Below are 25,614 nucleotides of genomic sequence, written 5' to 3' on the forward strand. Positions count from 1 at the left end.
TTAATGTTTTCTCATAGAAAAACATAGTAGAAGCTAAAAACAGTGAAACAGGTATAAAATACATCTGAAAAGTAGCTAAAATACTTGATAGAGGTGTTAAAAAAAGTATGGGGTGATTGTAGTGTGAACTTAACATATAAAGAATAAAACATAAAAAAATGAAATAAAATCCAAAAAATGGACTCCTACCGCATATTGACTACCGAATTCAAATTACCTTGTTGACTAGCTTTGATTAGAACTGTAAAAGGTGACATTCATTCAAATACTTGGAGCTGGCACTACATTTCCATCAACGCTTGTTGATGTCCAACTGCATATAATTTCCCCCTGAAACAAAGGCTATCACTATTCAGAGCCATTCACGGTTTTGTTTTCTAGATTAATAAAAAAAGTACTCATTCAATTCAAACAAATTCCCGTTGATACCTGCAAAACATTTTAACATTTTCTTTCACAATTTTCAAATTGGACAAATGTAACTGCACCTATCTAGAAAACTATGTGAGGTTTCATGGAGGAATCGTTTATATGTGACACAAGCTCCTCAGAAGTACAAGCGTGAGGTCGTGGAGCTCCGCACTTAACAATTTGTCAGCATCGCAATTTTAACTTTTGCGACAAATGCAAACGTATTTCATTCCCACCTGACAGCGGCATTGTCGTGAGACTTATAATCAAGTTATTAATTAAGGACATACCTTTAGAAAATAGTAATAGACCATCGTAATGGTCCCTAGTAGCAGAGCTATTTTTCTCCCACTCTTGTGATTCTCTACGGATAGTGGCGCTTACCAAATTTCAGTAATTTAAAACATGTATTTTGGCAAATGCAGGAAAATCGGGTTTAGTGAAATAAAATGTTTGCATTGAACGCTTCGGCTCAACAGGGCGCACGTATGTTTAGAGTCAAGATTTTATGCAAATGTTATTTTAGAAGAAAAATGAGTTCCAGGCTTGTTCTCGGCATTGAGACAAGCTGCGACGAGACAGGTGCGGCTGTAATGGATGAAACAGGCTTAATCCTTGGAGAATCTCTTCATTCACAAAAAGAGGTGCACTTGAAGTGGGTATAATCTTGTAATTTTTCATGTTCATTCAACAAAAGTGATTGTCAGATTTATCAATGCAATGCCCCCCTTGGTCAAGAATCAAGATAAAACCTTGCAAAGATGTCTCAGGACATCATGTTCTCCATTTGTATTTGATTGTAGGACTGGTGGGATTATTCCCACTGTTGCCCAGCGGCTCCACAGAGAGAACATAGGCCGCGTTGTCCAGGAGGCCATGGAGAGGAGTGGCGTCACCCAGAGTCAACTGTCTGCTGTAGCCACCACAGTGAAGCCGGGCCTGGCCCTGAGTCTGGGGATAGGCCTGGACTTCAGCCTGAACTTTGTAAAGCTACACCAGAAGCCCTTCATCCCCATCCACCACATGGAGGCCCATGCCCTGACAGTCAGGATGCTCCAGCCCGTGGTATTCCCCTTCCTTGTCCTTCTAGTCTCCGGGGGTCACTCTCTCTTGGCTCTGGCCAGAGGAGTCGACGACTTTCTTCTCCTGGGTCAAACACTAGATGAAGCTCCAGGGGACACTATGGACAAGGTAAAGAGTCTAACTTTGAGAAAACACTTATCAGAGGCCGGTGGGTTTTCTTGGCCTTGAATTTGTGACATTTGTGTGTTCACAGGTGGCAAGACGTTTATCACTCATCAAACACCCAAAGTGCTCCATGATAAGTGGGGGTCAAGCAATAGAGCTTCTGGCTCAAGATGGAGACAGGTTGAAGTTTCTCTTCAAGCCACCAATGGGAGTGCACTATGACTGTAACTTCTCCTTCGCTGGTCTGCGAAATCAGGTGACGATGTCAATACAGAAAAAAGAGAAGGAGGAAGGTAATAAATAATTCATAAAGATATAATATGCATTTATATCATAACCTTTCCCTAATCAACTAATTGAATCAGATAATTTAAAGGACAATTCCACCCAAAAGCAATCTTTTGATATTTGTTTCATTAGTCCATTGTTGATATAGTCCCATTTTTTTTTTGCATGTCAGCCAGTCATCAAGGTTTCAAGATATATAACTTTCAAAATACAGCTGGTATGATGCATTTTGCATCATATGATGCAAAATGCATCACACCGGCTATATTTCTGTATTTTGAAAGTTATATCTTGAAACCTTGATTGCTGATATGCAAAACATTTTGGGACTATATCAACAATGGACTAATGAAACAAATACCAAAAGAAATTTTTTGGGTGGAGTTTTCCTTTAAGTGTGAAAATGCTCCTACATGTTTTTTTCATCCAAGGTGTGGAGCAGGGAACTTTGTTGTCATGTGTGAATGACATAGCTGCTGCTACACAGCACACAGTGGCCTCTCACATTGCCAAGCGCACACATCGTGCCATTTTGTTCTGTAAGGCCAAAGGCCTTCTGCCTTCCTGCAATCCAACGCTGGTGAGTGAAATCCCATCATTGGAAGTGGTTTTCACAGCTATCAAGATTTTCTAATCCACAATATTGCATTGAATGATCTCCTTCAGAAAGTATTCACACCCCTTGACTTTTTCCACATTTTGTTGTGGAATTAATTGTCATTTTTTGTCAACGATCTACATAAAATACTCTGTCAAAGTGGAAGAAAAAATTCTAACATTTGTTAAAAATTAATAAAAAATAAAACACAAATATACACTGAGAGTACAAAACATTAAGAACACCTGCTCTTTCCATGACATATAATCCAGGTGAAAGCTATGATCCCTTATTGATGTCACTTGTTAAATCCACTTCAATCAGTGTAGATGCATGGGAGGAGACAGGTTAAAGAAGGATTTTTAAGCCTTGAGACATAGATTCCCATGGGGGGCCAGTAGGAAAATGTATGCACTCACTAACTGTAAGTCGCTCTGGATAAGAGCGTCTGCTAAATGACTAAAATGTAAAATGTAAATTGTGTATGTGTGCCATTCAGAGGGTGAATGGTCAAGAAAAAATATTTAAGTGACTTTGAACAGGGTATGGTAGTAGGTGCCAGGTGCACCGGTTTGTGTCAAGAAGTTTCCTGTGTGTGTCAAGAATGTTCCACCACCCAAAGGACATCCAGCCAACTTGACACAACTGTGGGAAGCATTGGAGTCAACATGGGCAAGCATCCCTGAGGAACGCTTTTGACACCTTGTAAAGTTCTTGCCCCGACGAATTGAGGCTGTCCTGAAGGTATTCCTACTGTTTGGTATACTCAGTGTACAATGAGCTTCAAAAGTATTGGGGCAGTGACACATTTTTTGTTGATTTGGCTCTGTACTCCAGCACTTTGGATGCTACCATGATTACGGATAGTCCTGATTGAATCGTGAATATTGATTAACAATGACAGGTTGGTTTCTCACTCATCATTATTCACAATTCATTCATCATCCGTAATCATGGTAGCGTGCACATTCATGTAGAAGTGTTTAGAAACATATTCTATTCTTATTTACAATCGTGGTCCTCTGTAGCTCAGCTGGTAGAGCACGGCGCTTGTAACGCCAAGGTAGTGGGTTCGATCCCCGGGACCACCCATACACAAAAAAAAAATGTATGCACGCATGACTGTAAGTCGCTTTGGATAAAAGCGTCTGCTAAATGGCATATTATTATTATATTATTACAATAAAAGTGACTCCAAAATCACACAATACATTATTTACCATTCATTTCTATTGGGCACAAAATAATCTGAAACACAACCAAAATAAACAGCAAATCCATCCAACAGGTTTGTAGCATCACAAGCTTGATATAATCATTGCATGCCAGGAATATGGGAACAAATACTAAACTTTAATACACATAAGTGAATTTGTCCCAATACTTTTGGTCCCCTAAAATGGGGGGAATATTTACAAAAAGTGCTGTAATTTATAAATGGTTCACCTGATATGGATGAACATACCCTAAAATTAAAGCTGACTGTCTGCACTTTAACCTCATAGTCATTGTATCAAATCCAAAGTGCTGGAGTACAGAGCCAAAACAACACATTTGTCACTGTCACAATACTTTTAGAGCTCACTGTATCTTGATTAGATAAGTATTCAACCCCCTGAGTCAATACATGTTAGAATCAGCTTTGGTCTTTCTGGGTAAGTCTCTAAGAGCTTTCCACACCTGGATTGTACAATATTTGCACATAAGTCTTTTTAAAATCCTTCAAGCTCTGTCAAGTTGGTCTTGCCATAGAGTTTCAAGCCGATTTAAGTCAGAACTGTAACTAGGCCACTCAAGAACATTCAATGTTGTCTTGGTAAGCAACTCCAGTGTATATTTGGTCTTGTGTTTTAGGTTATTATCCTGCTGAAAGGTGAATTTGTCTCCCAGTGTCTGTTGTAAAGCAGACTGAACCAAGTTTTCCTCAAGGATTTTGCCTGTGCTTAGCTCTATTCCGTTTCTTTTTATCATAAAAAAAACTCCCTAGTCCTTGCCGATGACAAGCACACCCATAACATGATGCAGTCACCACCATGCTTGAAAATATGAAAAGTGGTATTCAGTGATGTGTTGTGTTGGATTTGCCCCAAACATAAAGCTTTGTATTCAGGACATAAAGTTCATTTCTTTGCCACATTTTTTGCAGTTTTACTTTAGTGCCTTATTGCAAACAGGATGCATGTTTTGGAATATTTTTGTTCTGTACAGGCTTCCTTCTTTTCACTCCATCAATTAGGTTAGTATTGTGGAGTAACTACAATGTTGTTGATCTATCCTCAGTTTTCTTCTATCACAGCCATTAAACTCTGTAACTGTTTTAAAGTCACCATTGGCCTCATGGTGAAATCCCTGAGCGGTTTCCTTCCTCTCCGGCAACTGAGTTAGGAAGGACACCTGTATCTTTGTAGTGACTGGGTGTATTGATACACCATCCAAAGTGTAATCAATAACTTCACCATGCTCAAAGGGATATTCAATGTCTGCTTTTTTACCCATCTACCAATAGGTGCCCTTCTTTGCGAGGCATTGGAAAACCTCCCTGGTCTTTGTGGTTGAATCTGTGTTTGAAATTCACTGCTCAACTGAGGGACCTTACAGATAATTGTATGTGTGGGGTACAGAGATGAGGTAGTCATTCAAAAATAATGTTAAACACTATTATTGATCACAGAGTGAGTCCATGCAACTTGTTAAGCACATTTTTACTTCTGAACGTATTTAGGCTTGCCTAATTTGTAACAATTTTGAAAAACATAATTCCACTTTGACATTATTATTGGGTATTGTCTGTAGGCCAGTGACACAAAATCTCAATTTAATCCATTTTAAATTCAGGCAGTAACACAACAGCATTTGGAAAAAGTCAAGGGGTGTGAATACTTTCTGAAGACACTGTATTTCTACAAACAAGCATATGGTGTCCTAAATGTTTTGCTCTGTTAGGTGGTGTCAGGAGGAGTTGCCAGTAACCAGTACATTCGAAAGACTTTGAAGATTGTCACTGACACCACTGGATTACATTTGCTTTGTCCTCCGTCCAAGTTTTGTACTGACAATGGAGTCATGATCGCATGGTATGTAGAAGACTATTAGTTATTTTGGTTTTGAAAATATATAGTTAGTTGTTTGGTCACATGCACAAGTACAGTGAAATGCTTAACTTGTATGCTCTACCCAACAGTGCAGGAATCAATATCAAAATAGTATAAATAATAAAATAATATATATATATACAGTGAGGGGAAAAAAGTATTTGATCCCCTGCTGATTTTGTACGTTTGCCCACTGACAAAGAAATGATCAGTCTATAATTTTAATGGTAGGTTTATTTGTTGTTATTCTGTCTCTCAGACAGAAAAACGCATGTCAAAAATGTTATAAATTGATTTGCATTTTATTGAGAGAAATAAGTATTTGACCCCCTCTCAATCAGAAAGATTTCTGTCTCCCAGGCGTCTTTTATACAGGTAATGAGCTGAGATTAGGAGCACACTCTTAAAGGGAGTGCTCCTAATCTCAGTTTGTTACCTGTATAAAAGACACCTGTCCACAGAAGCAATCAATCAATCAGATTCCAAACTCTCCACCGTGGCCAAGACCAAAGAGCTCTCCAAGGATGTCAGGGACAAGATTGTAGACCTACACAAGGCTGGAATGGGCTACAAGACCATTGCCAAGCAGCTTGGTGAGAAGGTGACAACAGTTGGTGCGATTATTCGCAAATGGAAGAAACACAAAAGAACTGTCAATCTCCCTCGGCCTGGGGCTCCATGCAAGATCTCACCTTGTGGAGTTGCAATGATCATGAGAACGGTGAGGAATTAGCCCAGAACTACACGGGAGGATCTTGTCAATGATCTCAAGGCAGCTGGGACCATAGTCACCAAGAAAATAATTGGTAACACACTACGCCGTGAAGGACTGAAATCCTGCAAGGTCTCCCTGCTCAAGAAAGCACATATACAGGGCCGTCTGAAGTTTGCCAATGAACATCTGAATGATTCAGAGGAGAACTGGGTAAAAGTGTTGTGGTCAGATGAGACCAAAATCGAGCTCTTTAGCATCAACTCAACTCACCGTGTTTGGAGGAGGAGGAATGCTGCCTATGACCCCAATACTTTTCCCCCCTCACTATATATATATATATATATATATATATATATATATATATATATATACTACCGTTCAAAAGTTTTGGGTCACTTAGAAATGTCCTTGTTTTCTAAAGAAAATCAAATTTTTTGTCCATTAAAATGACATCAAATTGATTAGAAATACAGTGTAGACATTGTTAATGTTGTAAATGGCTATTGTTGCTGAAAACGACTGATTTATAATGGAATATCTACATAGGCGTATAGAGGCCCATTATCAGCAACCATCAGTCCTGTGTTCCAATGGCACGTTGTGTTTGCTAATCCAAGTTTATCATTTTAAAAGGCTAATTGATCATTAGAAAACCCTTTTGCAATTATGTTAGCACAGCTGAAAACTGTTGTGCTGATTAAAGAAGCAATAACACTGGCCTTCTTGAGACTAGTTCAGTATTTGGAGCATCAGCAATTGTGGGTTCGATTACAGGCTCACTTTCTTCTGAAACTCGTCAGTCTATTCTTGTTCTGAGAAATTAAGGCTATTCCATGCGAAAAATTGCCAAGAAACTGAAGATCTCGTACAACGCTGTGTACTACTCCCTTCACAGAACAGCGCAAACTGGCTCTAACCAGAATAGAAGGAGGAGTGGGAGGCCCCGGTGCACAACTGAGCAAGAGGACAAATACATTAGTGTCTAGTTTGAGAAACAGACGCCTCACAGGTCCTCAACTGGCAGCGTCATTAAATAGTACCCGCAAAACACCAGTCTCAACGTCAACAGTGAAGAGGCGACTCCGGGATGCTGACCTTCTAGGCAGAGTTGCAAAGAAAAAGCCATATCTCAGACTGGCCAATAAAAAGAAAAGATTAAGATGGGCAAAAGAACACAGACACTGGACAGAGGAAGATTGGAATAAAGGGTTATGGACAGACGAATCGAAGTTTGAGGTGTTCGGATCACAAAGAAGAACATTTGTGAGACGCAGACCAAATGAAAAGATGCTGGAGGAGTGCTTGATGCCATCTGTCAAGCATGGTGGAGGCAATGTGATGGTCTGGGGGTGCTTTGGTGGTGGTAAAGTGGGAGATTTGTACAGGGTAAAAGGGATCTTGAAGAAGGAAGGCTATCACTCCATTTTGCAACGCCATGCCATACCCTGTGGACGGCGCTTGATTGGAGCCAATTTCCTCCTACAACAGGACAATGACCCAAAGCACAGCTCCAAACTATGCAATAACTATTTAGGGAAGAAGCAGTCAGCTGGTATTCTGTCTATAATGGAGTGGCAAGCACAGTCACCGGATCTGTCGTAGCCGGCCGCGACCGGGAGACCCATGGGGCGGCGCACAATTGGCCCAGCGTCGTCCAGGGTAGGGGAGGGAATGGCCGGCAGGGGATGTAGCTCAGTTGGTAGAGCATGGCGTTTGCAACGCCAGGGTTGTGGGTTCGATAAAATAATGTATGTGCTAACTGTAAGTCGCTCTGGATAAGAGCGTCTGCTAAATGACTAAAATGTAAATGTAAAATGGATCTCAACCGTATTGAGCTGTTGTGGGAGCAGCTTGACCGTAAGAAGTGCCCATCAAGCCAATCCAACTTGTGGGAGGTGCATCAGGAAGCATGGGGTGAAATCTCTTCAGATTACCTCAACAAATTGACAACTAGAATGCCAAAGGTCTGCAAGGCTGTATTACTGCAAATGGAGGATTCTTTGACGAAAGCAAAGTTTGAAGGACACAATTATTATTTCAATTAAAAATCATTATTTCTAACCTTTTCAATGACTACATTTCCTATTCATTTTGCTATATTTCCTATTCAAACTAATTTCATGTATGTTTTCATGGAAAACAAGGACATTTCTAAGTGACCCCAAACTTTTGAACAGAAGTGTATATACAGCACCAGTCAAAAGTTTGGACACACCTACTCATTCCAGGGTTTTTCTTTATTTTTACTATTTTCTACATTGTAGAATAATAGTGAAGACATCAAAACTATGAAATAACACATGGAATCATGTAGTAACCAAAAAAGTGTTAAACAAATCAAAATATATGTTATATTTCAGATTCTTCAAAGTTGCCACCCTTTGCCTTGATGACAGCTTTGCACACTCTTGGCATTCTCTCAACCAGCTTCATGAGGTAGTCACCTGGAATGCATTTCAATTAACAGGTGTTCATTTGTGGAATGTATTTCCTTCTTAATGCGTTTGAGCCAATCAGTTGTGTTGTGATAAGGTAGGGGTGGTATACAGAAGATAGCCCTATTTGGTAAAAGACCAAGTCCATATTATGGCAAGAACAGCTCAAATAAGCAAAGAGAAACGACAGTCCATCTTTACTTTAAGACATGAAGGTCAGTCAATCTGTAAAATTTCAATAACTTTTAAAGTTTCTTCAAGTGCAGTCGCAAAAACCATCAAGCTCTATGATGAAACTGGCTCTCATGAGACCCAGAGTTACCTCTGCTGCAGAGGATAAGTTCATTAGAGTTAACTGCACCTCAGATTGCAGCCCAAATAAATGCCTCACAGAGTTCAAGTAACAGACACATCTCAACATCAACTGTTCAGAGGAGACTGTGTGAATCAGGCCTTCATGGTCGAATTGCTGCAAATAAAACACTACTAAAGGACACCAATAACAAGAAGAGACTTGCTTGGGCCAAGAAACACGAGCAATGTACATTAGACCAGTGGAAATCTGAGTCCAAATTTGACATTTTTGGTTCCAACCGCCGTGTCTTTGTGAGACGCAGAGTAGGTGAACGGATGATCTCTGCATGTGTGGTTTCCACCATGAAGCATGGAGGAGGAGGTGTGATGGTGCTTTGCTGGTGACATTGTTGGTAATTTATTTAGAATTCAAGGCACACTTCACCAGCATGGCTACCACAGCATTCTGCAGCGATACGCCATCCCATCTGGTTTGCGCTTAGTCGTACTATCGTTTGTTTTTCAACTGGACAATGACCCAAAACACACCTCCAGGCTGTGTAAGGGCTATTTGACCAAGAAGGAGCATGATGGAGTGCTGCATCAGATGAACTGGCCTCCACAATCACCCGACCTCAACCCAATTGAGATTGTTTGGGATGAGTCGGACAGCATAGTGAATGAAAAGCAGCCAACAAGTGCTCAGCATATGTGGGAACTCCTTCAAGACTGTTGGAGAAGCTGGTTGAGGGAATGGCAAGAGTGTGCAAAGCTGTCATCAAGGCAAAGGGTGGCTATTTGAAGAATCTCAAATATAAAGTATATTTTGATTTGTTTAACACTTTTTTGGTTACTACATGATTCCATATGTGTTATTTCATAGGTTTGATGTCTTCACTATTATTCTAAATTACAATGTAGAAAATAGTAAAAATAAAGAAAAACCCTTGTATGAGTAGGTGTGTCCAAACTTTTGACTGGTACTGTAGATAAAAGAAAACATGAGAAATAAGATAGTAAGCTATACACAGCTTATATATGGCTTTGGAGTCCAGTGCATTCAACTACACTTTATTTCAGGAATGGAGTTGAGAGACTGAGGGAAGGAAAGGGCATCCTGTCCCATACTGAGGAGGTCAACTATGAGCCCAAGTAAGTAAAAGTAACAGAGTTTACAGTTAATAAGTAAAAAAGATGGCCAACTTCTATTGATAAGTTCTATAGCTTAATTGTTGCTCCTTGTGTTCTAGAGCTCCCCTGGGTGTGGACATAACAGCAGAAGTGAAGGAGGCAGCTATCAAACTTCCACCATTAAAGCTGAGGATTTTGGACTGACGTTCACTTATGTGCATATCCATGACGCATATATTTCCTACTATTTACGATTAAACTTTTGAAATACACTACCAGTCAAAAGTTTGGACACACCTACTCATTCAAGGATTTTTCTTTATTTTAACATTGTAGAATAATAGTGAAGACATCAAAACTATGAAATAACACATATGGAATCATAAAGTAACCAAAAAAGTGTTAAACAAATCAAAATATACTTTATATTTGAGATTCTTCAAAGTAGCCACCCTTTGCCTTGATGACAGCTTTGCACACTCTTGGCATTCTCTCAACCAGCTTCATGAGGTAGTCACCTGGAATGCATTTCAATTAACAGGTTTGCCTTCTTGTGATGAGGTGGTGATGAAGGAGTCAGGCGCAGGAGGGTAAATCACAGAATAACAGGCTTTAATCCGCAAAATACAGGTTTACGCAGAAATGCGTCAAATACACTCCAGGGCACAAAACAGGCGCACTGGAAGATACAAGGCACATGGGAAAAATACTCCCGTCAATACACGAGCTTCACTAACCTCCACAAACAAACAATCACCCACACAGACAAGGAAGCAGAGGGAACACTTTTACCATGACTAATGAGGGAATAAGGACCAGGTGTGTGTGATTGAAGACAAGACAAATGGAGTGATGATAAATGGATCGGCAGTAGCTAGTAAGCCGGTGACGCCGAACGCCGAAACCTGCCCGAACAAGGAGGGGAGGCAGCCTCTGCGGAAGTCGTGACACTTCTTTAAAGTTAATTTGTGAAAATTCTTTCCTTCTTAATACGTTTGATCCAATCAGTTGTGTTGTGCCAAGGTAGTCTAACCTATATAGAATATAGCCCTATTTGGTAAAAGACCAAGTCCATATTATGGCAAGAACAGCTCAAATAAGCAAAGAGAAACAACAGTCCATCATTACATTAAGACATGAAGGTCAGTCAATCTGGAACATTTCAAGAGCTTTGAACGTTTCTTCAAGTGCAGTCGCAAAAACCATCAAGCGCTATGATGAAACTGGCTCTCATGAGGACCGCCACAGGAATGGAAGACCCAGTTTCCTCTGCTGCAGAAGATAAGTTAGAGTTACCAGCCTCAGAAATTGCAGCCCAAATAAATGCTTCACAGAGTTCAAGTAACAGACACATTTCAACATCAACTGTTCAGAGGAGACTGCGTGAATCAGGCCTTCATGGTCGAATTGCTGCAAAGAAACCACTACTAAAGGACACCAATAATAAGAAGAGACTTGCTTGGGCCAAGAAACATGAGCAATGGACATTAGACCGGTGGAAATCTGTCCTTTGGTCTGATGAGTCCAAATTGGAGATTTTTGGTTCCAACCGCCATGTCTTTGTGAGACGCGGTGTGGGTGACCAGATGATCTCCGCATGTGTATTTGCCACTGTAAAGCATGGAGGAGGAGGTACTGGTGTGGGGGTGCTTTGCTGGTGACACTGTCTGTGATTTATTTAGAATTCAAGGCACACTTAACCAGCATGGCTACCACGGCATTCTGCAGCGATACGCCATCCCATCTGGTTTGGGCTTGAGTTTGAGTTTGAGTTTATTTTTACAGGGACAGTGCACATTAATCAACGTTTCAGTAAAAGTGCCGGTTTTAGCCAGCCGGCTAATTTTCAACCGCAGTCCCTGGGCAGGTTTAAAAACAATTACAATATAGACAATAACAACATAGAACAAGACATAGCATACAGACATAGCAACATAGGACAAACAAGACGTAGCATACAGACCGAGCAACATAGAACAAAAAGCAGCAAGACAAAATTCATAAAAGCAACAAAGTGTTTCCACACCTCACAAGTTACAGACAACAGACATGGAAAGCGGCAACACACAGCTAGGGACAGCTTAGTGGGACTATCATTTGTTTTTCAACAGGACAATGACCCAACACACCTTCAGGCTGTGGAAGGGCTATTTTACCAAGATGTAGAGTGATGGAGTGCTGCATCAGATGACCTGGCCTCCACAATCCCCCGACCTCAACCCAATTGAGATGATTTAGGATGAGTTGGACCGCAGTGAAGGAAAAGCAGCCAACAAGTGCTCAGCATATGTGGGAACTCCTTCAAGACTGTTGGAAAAGCATTCCAGGTGAAGCTGGTTGAGAGAATGCCAAGAGTGTGCAAAGCTGTCATCAAGGCAAAGGGTGGCTATTTGAAGAATCTCAAATGTAAAATATATTTTGATTTGTTTAACACTTTTTTGGTTACTACATGATTCCATATGTGTTAATTCATAGTTTTGATGTCTTCACTATTATTCTACAATGTAAAAAATAGAAGAAAAACCCTGGAATGAGTAGGTGTGAGTAGGTGTCCAAACTTTTGACTGGTACTGTACATCCTGGCAGAAAGGACAGAAAGGACTAGGTGTTTCATTTTGTTTTTTTATTCAACCGACTTCCAATATATTATTCAATTAAGTCAGTCTTTCCCATTAATAATATAAATGTAATATATTCATCTTGAACATAAATAGAATGTTCCCTGAGTCATAAATTCACTACTACTTTAAGCTAGTCCAGTCAGGCTAGATCCTAGGCTGACCTCCAGGGTCACTGCCTTTGCTGGGGTCTCTGGCTGTCCTTATCCAGCCCCAGTGACTCCAGGGTGGGCTGGGAGCTATGGGTTGGCCACTCTCCCTGCAGCCTAACCTTGGGGTTGGCTGTCCTGCTCCTCTGGGGTTGAAGCTGAAGAACTGGAGCCGAGCTGGTCCGCCCAAAGTGGCCTGCAGACACTGACAGGCCAGGAGTGCGGCTTGTCTTTTTGGACAAACCTGACATAGGTAGAGGCGACAAAGACGATGACATAGACCATTATGACTTTTTATTATATAAATAGATTCAAATCATTATTTACAGCATAACAAAATGTACCTTTTTTGTTGCGTTGAGGAACAGGTGGGCCACCATTTATCTCCAAACTGTTAAAAAGGACAGAAATTATTGATGTTATCCCAGCTAGAAATATATGAAAGCATTGCTTTTTAGGGCAAAAAAACTAACATACCTTAGTGATGGCAGCCCCACTATTTTCTGCCTTTCGAACTCAGCAGTAAAAACGTGTGAGATCTTGGCGTCCTCGATGAGATGCTGGGTCATAAGGTCGTACATAGATGGAGTGTTTCGACATTCCACCAACAAGAGGCGATGTGCGTGACGATTAAAGGTGAGGTAGCCGAGGGCACTTGAAGATGCCGTTCGCACCTGAAAATATTAAGGATTTCACCACCATGCTTGTATCAAAAATCTGCACATCATAACCTGAAATATGTAAAGTTGGATAGCATTTGATGGTTGTAGAATGAATTATCTTGGTAATTTTCAGGCAATAGTCATAGACAGGAATGCTCCCCCATACCACCAGTCCCATCCTTACCTCTTCCTCCTCAGAATACAGGTGAGCGCATAGGTGACCAACAGCTCCCATGGTGACAATAGCATCAGGAATACCTGCCCGGGTGTGAGCCAGACTGGCTAGTAACTGAGCTATGGCAGAAATGTATGCAGCAAGGTCAGACAAGTGTTATTCTATACTGAACAAAAATATAAACGTAACATGCAACAATTTCAAAGATTTTACTGAGTTACAGTTCATATAAGGAAATCAGTCAATTGAAATTAATTAATTATGTATCTGTTGGTCACAGATACCTTTAAAGAAAATGCGCGTCAGGATCTCGTCACAGTATTTCTGTGCATTCAAAACTGCACATTTTAGAGTGGGTTTTTATTGTCCCCAGCACAAGGTGCACCCGTGTAATGACCATGCTGCTTAATCAGCTTCATGATATGCCACACCTGTCAGGTGGATGGATTATCTTGGCAAAGGAGAAATGCTCACTAACAGGGATGTAAACAAATTTGTGCACAAAATGTGAGAGAAATAAGCTTTTTGTGCATATGGAACATTTCTGGGATCTTTTATTACAGCTAATGAAACATGGGACCAACAGTTTACATGTTGCGTTTATATTTTTGTTTAGTGTACAGTGGGGAGAACAAGTATTTGATACACTGCCGATTTTGCAGGTTTTCCTACTTACAAAGCATGTAGAGGTCTGTAATTTTGATCATAGGTACACTTCAACTGTGAGAGACGGAATCTAAAACAAAAATCCAGAAAATCACATTGTATGATTTTTAAGTAATTAATTTGCATTTTATTGCATGACATAAGTATTTGATACATCAGAAAAGCAGAACTTAATATTTGGTACAGAAACCTTTGTTTGCAATTACAGAGATCATACGTTTCCTGTAGGATCTGACCAGGTTTGCACACACTGCAGCAGGGATTTTGGCCCACTCCTCCATACAGACCTTCTTCAGATCCTTCAGGTTTCGGGGCTGTCGCTGGGCAATACGGACTTTCAGCTCCCTCCAAAGATTTTCTATTGGGTTCAGGTCTGGAGACTGGCTAGGCCACTCCAGGACCTTGAGATGCTTCTTACGGAGCCATTCCTTAGTTGCCCTGGCTGTGTGTTTCGGGTCGTTGTCATGCTGGAAGACCCAGCCACGACCCATCTTCAATGCTCTTACTGAGGGAAGGAGGTTGTTGGCCAAGATCTCGCAATACATGGCCCCATCCATCCTCCCCTCAATACGGTGCAGTCGTCCTGTCCCCTTTGCAGAAAATCATCCCCAAAGAATGATGTTTCCACCTCCATGCTTTATGGTTGGGATGGTGTTCTTGGGGTTGTACTCATCCTTCTTCTTCCTCCAAACACGGAGAGTGGAGTTTAGACCAAAAAGCTCTATTTTTGTCTCATCAGACCACATGACCTTCTCCCATTCCTCCTCTGGATCATCCAGATGGTCATTGGCAAACTTCAGACGGGCCTGGACATGCGCTGGCTTGAGCAGGGGGACCTTGCGTGCGCTGCAGTATTTTAATCCATGACGGCGTAGTATGGCGTAGTGTGTTACTAATGGTTTTCTTTGAGACTGTGGTCCCAGCTCTCTTCAGGTCATTGACCAGGTCCTGCCGTGTAGTTCTGGGCTGATCCCTCACCTTCCTCATGATCATTGGTGCCCCACGAGGTGAGATCTTGCATGGAGCCCCAGACGGAGGGTGATTGACCGTCATCTTGAACTTCTTCCATTTTCTAATAATTGCGCCAACAGTTGTTGCCTTCTCACCAAGCTGCTTGCCTATTGTCCTGTAGCCCATCCCACCCTTGTGCAGGTCTACCATTTTATCCCAGATGTCCTTACACAGCTCTCTGGTCTTGGCCATTGTGGAGAGGTTGGAGTCTGTTTGATTGAGTGTGTGGACAGGTCTTTTATACAGGTAACGAGTTCAAACAGGTGCAGTTAATACAGGTAATGAGTGGAGAACAGGAGGGCTTCTTAAAGAAAAACTAACAGGTCTGTGAGAGCCGGAATTCTTACTGGTTGGTAGGTGATCAAATACTTATGTCATGCAATAAAATGCAAATTAATTACTTAAAAATCATACAATGTGATTTTCTGGATTTTTTTTTCCGTCTCTCACAGTTGAAGTGTACATATGATACAAATTACAGACCTCTACATGCTTTGTAAGTAGGAAAACCTGCAAAATCGGCAGTGTATCAAATACTTGTTCTCCCCACTGTATATAATGTTCTTCCCATACATAGTACTGGGCTGAAGTTACCTGTCAGGACCACAGTGTTGGGATTAGTGGACTGCAGAAGGTCTACAAGGCCAGTCACCCCTCTGGCAGACAGAGTCACCTGGTCCGTGTCTGTGATCACTTTGGCCAACACGACTATCTGGAGAGAGTAGTGACCAGTTACCACGAAACTAAAAGGTAGCGATAAAAGGCATTACCTAACACTAATTCCGTGTCAAGACAGAAAGCACATACAAATCAGCAGCTGTTAATGACCCATTGATATTACTGTGGCCCTCATGTTAATTTTTTCAATGATCTGCTTCATGGCTACCTGAAAAGCAGCTTTGGCCCTCTCCATCTCGTTCCTGGAGTTCAAGAAGGCCTCGTACATGGCTATGGGAAGGCCTCCATTCTGCAGGATGGCTGCCTGCTGGGTGGTGTTGTTGTAGGCAAACAGAGACAGGGCATAACCAGCCTCCAGGCAGATGTCCTATTGGGAAAAGGCAAACATGACAAATCACTTCCGCAATTGCCATGGGGAATCCACTTTACGGATTGTCAACACCCCTTAGTGCTTGAGCAGTCCTTGTCCATTAGGTGCCAGTAGTTCATTGCACATTGAGATACCTGTATTGGATCTTGTAAGCTTTTCTTTCTAATCTGTACTAGACCCATCTCTTGTTCCACAACATATTGTTAGTGACTGTGCTGACTGCTGACATACTGAAAGGTTCAATTACATACTGGGCTAAAGTTGGTTTGAGGATATGAAGTAGCCCACAAATAGCCTTTCAAATGGTTTACCTGATCTGGCACTCGCAGCAACTCTAGAACTGTTTCATAGGTAAACTCCTTTTTTTCCCAAAAGGCCGTTTGTAGGTCCTGGTTTCCCAGCAGCACACAGGCCAGCGTTTGAGCCACTTGGACCTGCAGGAGAGTCAACATGTCACCCAAGCCTAAATTGCTTTCAATGGAAAATTATAGTATTGGCTGCCCTTGTTTGTGGGACTTTTGTGGCACTACCAAGGAAATTTAAGAGGAGAGAGAAAGATTTTTTTGGGTGATCGATTTCCAATGTATTTACCTTGACCTGCAGTGATTCATGGTGCTTCACAAGTTCTAACAGAGTTGGAATGGCTTGCTCCTCAGCTATGACCCTCTGGCTGTTTGGGTTATTGGTGTGTGCCACTCCTAAAATTAGTATGAAACATGCATGCACTAGAAGTCATGGTATATTATTAGCTTGTATACTGTGACCTGTTGTCAAGTCTGAAAGCCATGTTACTACTGTAGCACTGTTAAAACATCAATGGGCAAAATAGTCAAGTAGTATCATGACAAAAGTTTACTAAAATCTCCCATTGATACCAATGCATGGTTTATGCAAACCTTTGAGTGCATGTACTGTGTTTCTCAAGATAAGATTAAGGCCACAGTGAGAATGTACAAACCAATACACAGGATGCCCAGGGATCGTATAACACTGAGGAGGGTTCTCTCTGTGGTCCGGGACCCTCGTAGTAGGCGAACCAGTGGGGGCACCCCGTTTTCTTTACACAGCCCGTCCTGGTGGCTCCGACTGTCCCTGCTCAGTGCTATAACTGCCTGGCAGCCTGAAACACAATACTATTTTATTACAATTTACCAAGCTGAATTGTATGTAAACCTTGACTTGACTTATTTCATAAGGGCCCTCTCTGGCCTGACCAGATCTGAAACCTCCACACCACATTTTACAATTGGTGGCAGCGCTGGGATGTGAGTGAGTGACGCCTTTATGGAGTATTGGCCAGCAGTGGTGACCATCAGTGTGAAGATGACAGGACAAAGGCATAAGTTGATGCCAGCTGTCAGCTCATGAAACAGCTAGTTGGCTAGAGTTATGACCTGCCCATTAGCTGGCCCTAATAACGATTTTGGGTTAGCATAATGTAAAGTTAGTCGCTAGGCCTATAAGCTGACATCAGCGGTCATGACTGTTATGCCATTACTATGATGGCATTATGTAGACTTTGTGACAGACGGTTCAGGTAAAGTGTAACCTAGAATTCAATCTGTATATTAACTTTGTAAACCATTGTCGTGGTGTTATTGTGGTCAGGCGCAGGCCTACCATTTCCACATCATTAACCTCAGTTCGTCTCCCTTTTAAGAGGACAGGCATTTTTTTGTGAAAAAGAAGGCTGGAATGAAAGAAACAGCTGTTGTCTTGTCTGGACAGAAACTATTTCAGAAGCTGCTGTACAGATGCTCTGTAGAGATGTGTGACAGACAGAGGACCTGAGGGAAGAGTAGAGGCTCTTCACATGTTACAGCAAAGAACAACCTGGGAACACACGTGTTCAAGGAGTGACAGAGGTATGGGGAGTGACCCATCCCATTTCAATTGATACCCCAGTTCTTCCAAATCAACTTTGGGATATTGAAATGTTTGTCACATTCAATTTTGTTTGAGATTGTGTTCCACTTCTTTTCAATCAATCAATCAAATTTATTTATAAAGCCCTTTTTACATCAGCAGATGTCACAAAGTGCTATACAGAAACTCCCTAGAAAGGCAGAAACCTAGGAAGAAGCCTAGAGAGGAACCAGGCTCTGAGGGGTGGCCAGTCCCCTTCTGGCTATGCCGGTTGGAGATTATAAAAGGAGTTGGGATTCCCAATGGAGGGATAGACAGACAGGCATTCCTGACTGCATGCCTTCCTGTGCTCTGGCTGCGGGTGATGAGTCTAGCAGAGGAAAGCCGTCTGGGGGTAGGAGGTGGCTGGGCTTGCGGTGACAGAGGCGGGCCTCGCTCCAGCACAAACCTCAGGGTGCCTGTTTATGGTACAGTCAATCATTCATCTGCATCGCCTGTCAACACCGCATGGAAGTATCATTGTTTTACAACACTCAGTGTTTAGTTTCAACGATCCCTGGAGAGGGCATCCCCCTGACCGAATAAAATGTCTGGAAAAGCTCAATGTTAGCTTGTTAGCGAGCCAACTCTGTCCATGACCCGATGATTGCCATTTAACCTTTGCTTTGCTGGAGAGTCCTCTTGTGAGAGAGATGAATTTGGTGTAAGTGACCTCTTTTGCGTAAGAGACCTAGCAAGTACAGAGAGGTAGCATTTAAATGAGAGTTAAAGGAACCTACCGACATATTGCATCCTGTCGGAGGAGGAAAGGATGAGCTCGAGGATGAAGTGGTAGCCGATGTGCTCTGCCATGAGTCTCTGTTGCTTCAGAGTGTGTCCTGCCAAGGCCCATAGAGAGACGGCCCCCTGCTCCCTCGCCTCGACCTGGAACACCTGGGTCACGTTCAATAGGGAGAAAAGGTTTTGAAAGATTGAAACGGGGCGGTACTACCTGAATTTGTCCCATAAGAACACAGATGTTCATTTTCTGTGGCAAAACAGTTTGATAACGCGTGTCCTACTGAACTCAACCCTGAACATGGCCCAGGGGACACAACTTAAAGTACATGAATATACATGTTCAAGAATTCCATGAGCGTATTTAAAAATGAGGGAAACAATGATTTGACTTGCTCAGGTCCTACCTTTAAGAGTCGTAGGAGGTGCTTGGCGGCCAACTTTTTCAGAAAGCAGGCCTGTATGGCAGGGTTGTGATCGGCGATGGCCTCCAGGGCTCTGGCCGCAGTCAGCTGCGCGGCCATCTTCCTCCCCCGCAGTATGAACACCAGTGGGGCCACGGCGCCCGCTCCACAGATGGTGTCCTGGTTCTCCCGGTGTCCCTTAGCCAGCTCAGCCAGAGCCATGCACGCCTCCTCCTGCAGCACTTCTGGAGATACACGACCAAAGAGACGATTCATCATCATGTTCTAGATCATCATCATCGTCTTACTCATGATTTAACAGTATACCTGATCTGACAGTCAAGAGCTCCACAAGTTGTGGAATCCCCCCAGCCAGAGCCACGGCCGTCTGGTTGCCGGGGCTACGGACACACAGCGCCTTGATGCACCGCACAGTGTTCACCAGCACATCCTGTAGGTCCGAGCCCAGGAGCTTCACCAACGGGGCCACTCCACCCTGGACACATACGAATGGTCAAACATACACAAATACAGACAGACAGGCACACACATGCGCGTGCACACACACAAGACTGGTTATAACTGAACCAACCTATTAGTTATAACAATACTAACCAGATGGGCTATGGGAAAGACTGATTATATCAGTAGTACTAACCTGCTGGACTATGAGGTACTGGTACTGGTCACTGTGCCCTGCCAGGTCTGCCAGTATGAGGGCACAGCGGGAGTGGAGCTCGGCCTGCCGGCTGCCCAGCAGATTGACCAGCACCGGCACGGCACCGTAGCGCACCAGGGCCTCACACACGGGCGTCCTCTCCGAGATGTGACACACCACGGCAGCAGCCATACATTGCAGCACTGGTCTCGTGCTGCGCATTAGCTCCAACAGGGCCGGGATCCCTCCTACAGAATAGGTAAGCTGCTTTAGGGTCCGTAAGTATTTTGATTCTATTGCAATTGGCCTAGCTTTGTGTTCCCTAGTACCAACATGTTTAATGCTGTAATGTTACTGTGATATGGAGTATAATTCCAAGGATGGTTTTGCAAGGCAAACATGTAAATTGGCAATATAAAGCTAGTATTCATGGTTATAGTATAAAACAAAGCATTCCTGTCTGATATAGGCCCAAACTCTCCAAAAACTCACTCACCTGCATCCATGATATCCCTCCAGAAGGAATTGGCCGTGACACACAGAGCTTCCAGGCAGCGGATGGCCATCTCCAGCCTGCGGTGGTCCTCGCTGTGCAGCATCTCTGCTCCATCACACACACACACACACACACACACAGGCCTCAGTATCAGTGCAGACTCATCGTACGGATACAACCTGCGAACCAAACATTGGCCTAGCGTAACCCTCGCTAGCTAGCTAATTCCCATCTCCATCTTTTCCACCAGGCAGCGTACCCACGAGGATCTTCCAGACGGGCAGGTCCGGCAGGCCCAGGGAGATGAGGTGCCTGAGGACTTTGGGGTGGAAGTAGAGGGCAGCCAGCTGCACAATGTCGTTGCCCTTGCTGTCCTTCCTCCGCCAGTCGGCTCCCGCGGACAGCAGGTAGTCCAGGGCCTCCACGGAGCCCGAAGTGGCCGTCAGGAGCAACGGGCAGCTGCGGTACCTGAGGAGACAAAAAACTAAACCTGTGTGCGTGTAGAAGCAGATGCATCCATACTGCCCGAGTGCATTTTGTGGTGTCTGTTACTTGTATGTCAGTGGAGGCTGCTGAGGGGAGGACTATGGCACTATGGCCTATTTATTGCCTTACCTCCATAACTTACTACATTTGCACACACTGTATATAGATGTTCTATTTTCTATTGTGTTATTGACTGTACGTTTTGTTTATTCCATATGTAACTCTGTGTTGTTGTTGTTTTTATCACACTGTTTGCTTTATCTTGGCCAGGTCGCAGTTGTAAATGAGAACTTGTTCTCAACTGGCTTACCTGGTTAAATAAAGGTGAAATAAAATAAAAATAAAAATAATGGCTGGGATGGAGTCAATGGAATGGTATCAACGACATGGAAACCATGTGTTTGATACCATTCCAATGACCCTATTCCAGCCATTATTATGAGCCGTCCTCCCCTCAGCAGCCTCCACTGTTGTATGTGCTGATTACAGAGCAATGTCATGCTAGTGTTACATTAAATGATACTGAAAGCATATGTGTAACAGTGCCAGTGGCCTGCTGTTGCATCCTATTGATCCCTGTTAGACATGTCATCCATTCTAAACCTAAAAGTGTCTCCTCACTCACTCGGCAGTGGTTTGCATCTCCACCAGCTCTGGGTCTTTTCTGCAAAGGGCCTGTATGCAGGCCACCTGGCCGTAGTAGGCAGCAAAGTGTACAGCCATCCAGCCCCTGCGGTCCACTAGCCGGTGGTCGGCCTGCAGAGCCAGCAGACAGCTGATGGCCTCCAGGGAACCACACTGAGCAGCCAGGTGCATGGGAGTGGAGCCTGGAACATGTACAAACAAACAGTGGAAAGCTGTGTCTAAAAGCCCTATTTCGTTACAGTAGAGTGAGGCTGACATACTCACACTGGTATGTGCTTACCAGCTCCTTCTTTTGGGGGCCCGCCGCCCCCTCCAGATTTCACTGCAAAATAAAGGTGTTTGTAAACAGTTTTTAGGAAAGTGTGTAAACGAGAGTAAGGGAGAGAGAGGCTTGTGTCTCTGACCTGTGCGGCTGAACCTGCCGCTGCGTGTCTGGTTGAGATTGACCCCGTTGGTGGCCAGCTGGCAGATGATGTGCGTGTGGTTGTGTTTGGCGGCGTGGTGCAGCAGGGAGTAGCCCTGCTCATCCAGGACCCCCAGGTGAGATGGAGAGTTCCGGCGGCACAGCGAGTAGAACACGGCAGATAGGCCGCGCTCTGCCGCAGCATGGAGGCCGAATGGCACACTCTGACCCCAGTGAGAAATAACACACACGATCATACAAGCCTTTTACATTTACCTAACACTCTATAAAAAAAAGAACAGTTTCGTATATTGCTATATCTTCTTTTCCATCATCACCTTGCATTTGATGGCCTTTTTGTAGCCAAATGTCTTCTTGAACTGCTCGTGCAGCTGGATGTCAGTGAGAGGCAGTCTCTTCCCTCTCAGGGTTTTGATGGCAGTGTTGAGGGCCTCCCACCATGGAACCACATTGGGCTGATGGTAGAATGAGCCCACCTCAATAGAGATGACATGATAGCTGTCAAAGACACCAAGCAGCGTGTAAGAGCCTCACCATTGGACACTAAAAAGCATGGGTATATGTTCTCTTACAAGTGCATCTGTGTGCGAGAGTGTGGAGTATAAGGCCTCTGAGCACAATGTAAGTGAGGTGTGTGTGTTTATGCGTGCATGTTAAGACAGCTTCTCTGCAAGTGAACTTAACATACTTCTTGCCGTTGACCTCGTGGACTGGTATGGGGAAGTGCTCTTTGTAGGTGGTGTCCTGACTTAGCAGGTCTCTCAGGTGATCTACTGCAAGACTCTGCAGTGCAGCAAAGGCCTCCTGGAGGGAACCACAAGACAACCTGATTTCATTATTAAACTAGGGCCCTCACTGTGGATGTAGATGGCTCTTAAGTGGCTTGTGACGGCTCACTACAAACTAGTAAGTGAATCCAACTCTCACCTTTGTTTCCTCAGAGACTTCCTCTAGCTGAGGGGTTCCGATGTCAACTTCAATCCCACCGTGTAGGTGAAAATACTCATCTGACTTGTACGGAAAATGTTTACAGGCGAATGCAGGTCCAAGGAGCAATGGTGGTAATTCCCTCTCTGTCTTCAGTTTATCCTCTACAAAAACAACGATAAACACATCTGTTGCAACCCCAAAGTCAATGGTATGATAGCCATAGGGAACCTAGGCATGAAACGTGGCAAAGCCCTTCAAATTATGTAGGCAACGCCACGCACATTTATGTTAAAACATTCCAAACAGTCCCTACAAGTCAGAATGTTGAATAAACTTCATTTGAACTTACTCTGCCGATTGTCCGTGGTGTTGATCCTTCAGTTGGTTGAAATGTGAGGCAATATCCAAAGGAAAGTGTTATTAACCTGACTTCAAAACACAGGTCTCTGTGTGTGGCAATCAAGATTTGTTTGCTTGTGACCAAAGCCACGTCCATAAGACGGAAGTACATGCACGTGACGCATGCACGTAACCGAAGTCTGCAGGTGTTTACATGGTTTTGCACGTGTCAGGTGATATACATTTCAACAACAGTACTGGCACTGTAAAAAGTTGTGTAAACAATGCTTTCCTGTAGATATTTTGTCTAAAATTTAGAGCAGCTGTAAACCGAGCAGACAACCGGTAGAGTAAGTTCAAATGTAATTGTAGTCAACATTCTGGCTTGTAAGGAAAACTTTGATTTTGCATTGCTGTTTCAGACTGTATATTAAGTATTGGTATAAAAGTCTGATTTATTAGGCAATATGGAACCTAGTTGTTTAAGTGACAGAAAATTGGCCTCAGTCTAGAATTCAAATACCGGTATGAACGCAGTAAGTAAGTAGCACAGAGATGTACTGTTGCTCATGGAGATCCTGTAAATTATATTTCATTGTTGCGCTGTAGCAACTGACCTGAGTAAGCTGGTAGCATCTGCGCCAGGTCGGGGATCTTCATCCTCTTCTTCAGCCCTACCAGGAAGGGCACCAGGAAGGTGAGGAGGCGCAGGTAAGCCAGGTCTCGGCACACCTCTGCCTTCCTCTCCAAGCAGCCCCTCACCAGGCCCGCCTGTAGACCCAGCCTCTGCTGCAGCCTCTGGTAGGTGGCCAGCTCCAGCCTCTCCTCTGTCAGCCTCACCACACTGGCCAGACTGTGGGCACTCTCGAACACAAACAGGTTGCCGTGCTGTCGGGCCGAGGACAGGTAGGACGTCAGCTTGAGCAGGATGCTCTCCTGGTGTTGGGAAAAAAGCCTCTCCTCCTCAGCACTGTTGGGGTCGTAGGTCGGATCCACATTGACCTCCCCGTTGTATATGCCATGGTAACAGGGCTCCTCTGAGATGTCCTGAAGACCTGGAGGACACAACAAGCACCACCAGTTGAGGGGAATCCTATTTCTAAAGTAGGCATGTTCAATTGAATCTAATCAACATCATTATTTGAAAACGGACACAATTTTGCCCCAAAGTTAGGGCATGCATTTATCTGTCTGTATTTATCTTGCATAACATGACATTTCTCTGTCTGTCACCCAAATACCTGCAGTGAGAAACTCTGCAAACACATCTTTCTTCGTCTGGGGTACTCCATTTGAGTCGACACCCATGCTGCTTCTCCAGAGTTCAGAGAAGCGAATGCGCTTTTCTCTAGGGATGTTGGCTCCATGCCAAAGAGCCTTTATAGTGTAGTCAATATTAACCAGAATTTGGCCTACTTTCGTATCATAATATGCTGGAGACAGTTGGCATGAGGTGCTCTGGTCAAAGTTTGGCTCAAGACTGATAAATGGCACTTGGTTGAAACAATAGATGGCAACTGTGAGCTCTCTGACGATTTGATGGACCACTTTGTAATCAAGAAGGACTCGCGCATCCACAGGTGCGAGAATGATGAAGTTTGAGTCCGTGAAGTTCCTCATTTGTTTGATTATGCCTGGCGGCATTTCAGCTGGCTGAGTGAAGTCATCACCATACAGAAACCAGTTACAAGAGGTCAGGCTCAGCAACTCCTGAACTTCACCCTTTTCGTACTTCTCAAAGAAAGCGTTGGCGTTTCTTTGAGCTGTCAATGAAGCAAGGTAGGCCGTATCATCCTTCTCTTCAACAGAATAATTTTGTAATCTGGATGAAGAATTTGATGTCAGTGAGCGCGCCATCATTTCCATAGCTAACGTTAGCTAGCAGGCTATTGTAACCTTTGCTTACACTCTAAATGACTTGCATAGACCGTTTTAGAATAACGAGTGAAACCTGTTGGTACTAGCACAGCACAACATTGTTGCCTCCAAAAAGTCCAAAATTATGTGGATGATTCCGAGCTCTTTGCTCTTGGCAACCAAGACGCTAAGCCTTGGTTACCGGCGCGCGATGTCTAGAGACTTCATCTCCACATACAAATAGTGTTACA

The 25,614-nt window shown here is 43.4% G+C and overlaps 2 protein-coding genes across 2 annotated transcripts; one reads left to right on the plus strand and one right to left on the minus strand.

Annotated features, from left to right (window-relative positions):
* Positions 1 to 552: 552 nt before the first annotated feature.
* On the plus strand, positions 553 to 10,472 carry osgepl1 (O-sialoglycoprotein endopeptidase-like 1). The gene is made up of 7 exons (XM_041864150.1): positions 553 to 1,066; positions 1,215 to 1,602; positions 1,688 to 1,892; positions 2,319 to 2,467; positions 5,429 to 5,559; positions 10,102 to 10,173; positions 10,272 to 10,472. Exons 1-7 carry the CDS (start codon positions 861 to 863, stop codon positions 10,354 to 10,356), a joined length of 1,236 nt encoding a protein of 411 aa, XP_041720084.1. The 5' UTR covers positions 553 to 860; the 3' UTR covers positions 10,357 to 10,472.
* Positions 10,473 to 12,760: 2,288 nt separating this feature from the next.
* ankar (ankyrin and armadillo repeat containing) lies at positions 12,761 to 25,587 on the minus strand. Its single transcript, XM_041864173.2, has 23 exons — positions 24,748 to 25,587; positions 24,124 to 24,561; positions 23,165 to 23,328; positions 22,926 to 23,041; positions 22,555 to 22,735; positions 22,218 to 22,440; positions 22,094 to 22,135; positions 21,794 to 21,995; positions 20,942 to 21,150; positions 20,683 to 20,787; positions 20,187 to 20,434; positions 19,856 to 20,024; positions 19,532 to 19,773; positions 19,127 to 19,280; positions 17,440 to 17,601; positions 17,073 to 17,179; positions 16,793 to 16,915; positions 16,320 to 16,478; positions 16,028 to 16,145; positions 13,766 to 13,875; positions 13,397 to 13,593; positions 13,264 to 13,310; positions 12,761 to 13,163 (listed from the first exon to the last, which is right to left on the minus strand). Exons 1-23 carry the CDS (start codon positions 25,370 to 25,372, stop codon positions 12,943 to 12,945), a joined length of 4,362 nt encoding a protein of 1,453 aa, XP_041720107.1. The 5' UTR covers positions 25,373 to 25,587; the 3' UTR covers positions 12,761 to 12,942.
* Positions 25,588 to 25,614: the final 27 nt, after the last annotated feature.

This window comes from Coregonus clupeaformis, chromosome 4 (assembly GCF_020615455.1).
Source record: "Coregonus clupeaformis isolate EN_2021a chromosome 4, ASM2061545v1, whole genome shotgun sequence".
NCBI classification, from domain to species: domain Eukaryota; kingdom Metazoa; phylum Chordata; class Actinopteri; order Salmoniformes; family Salmonidae; genus Coregonus; species Coregonus clupeaformis.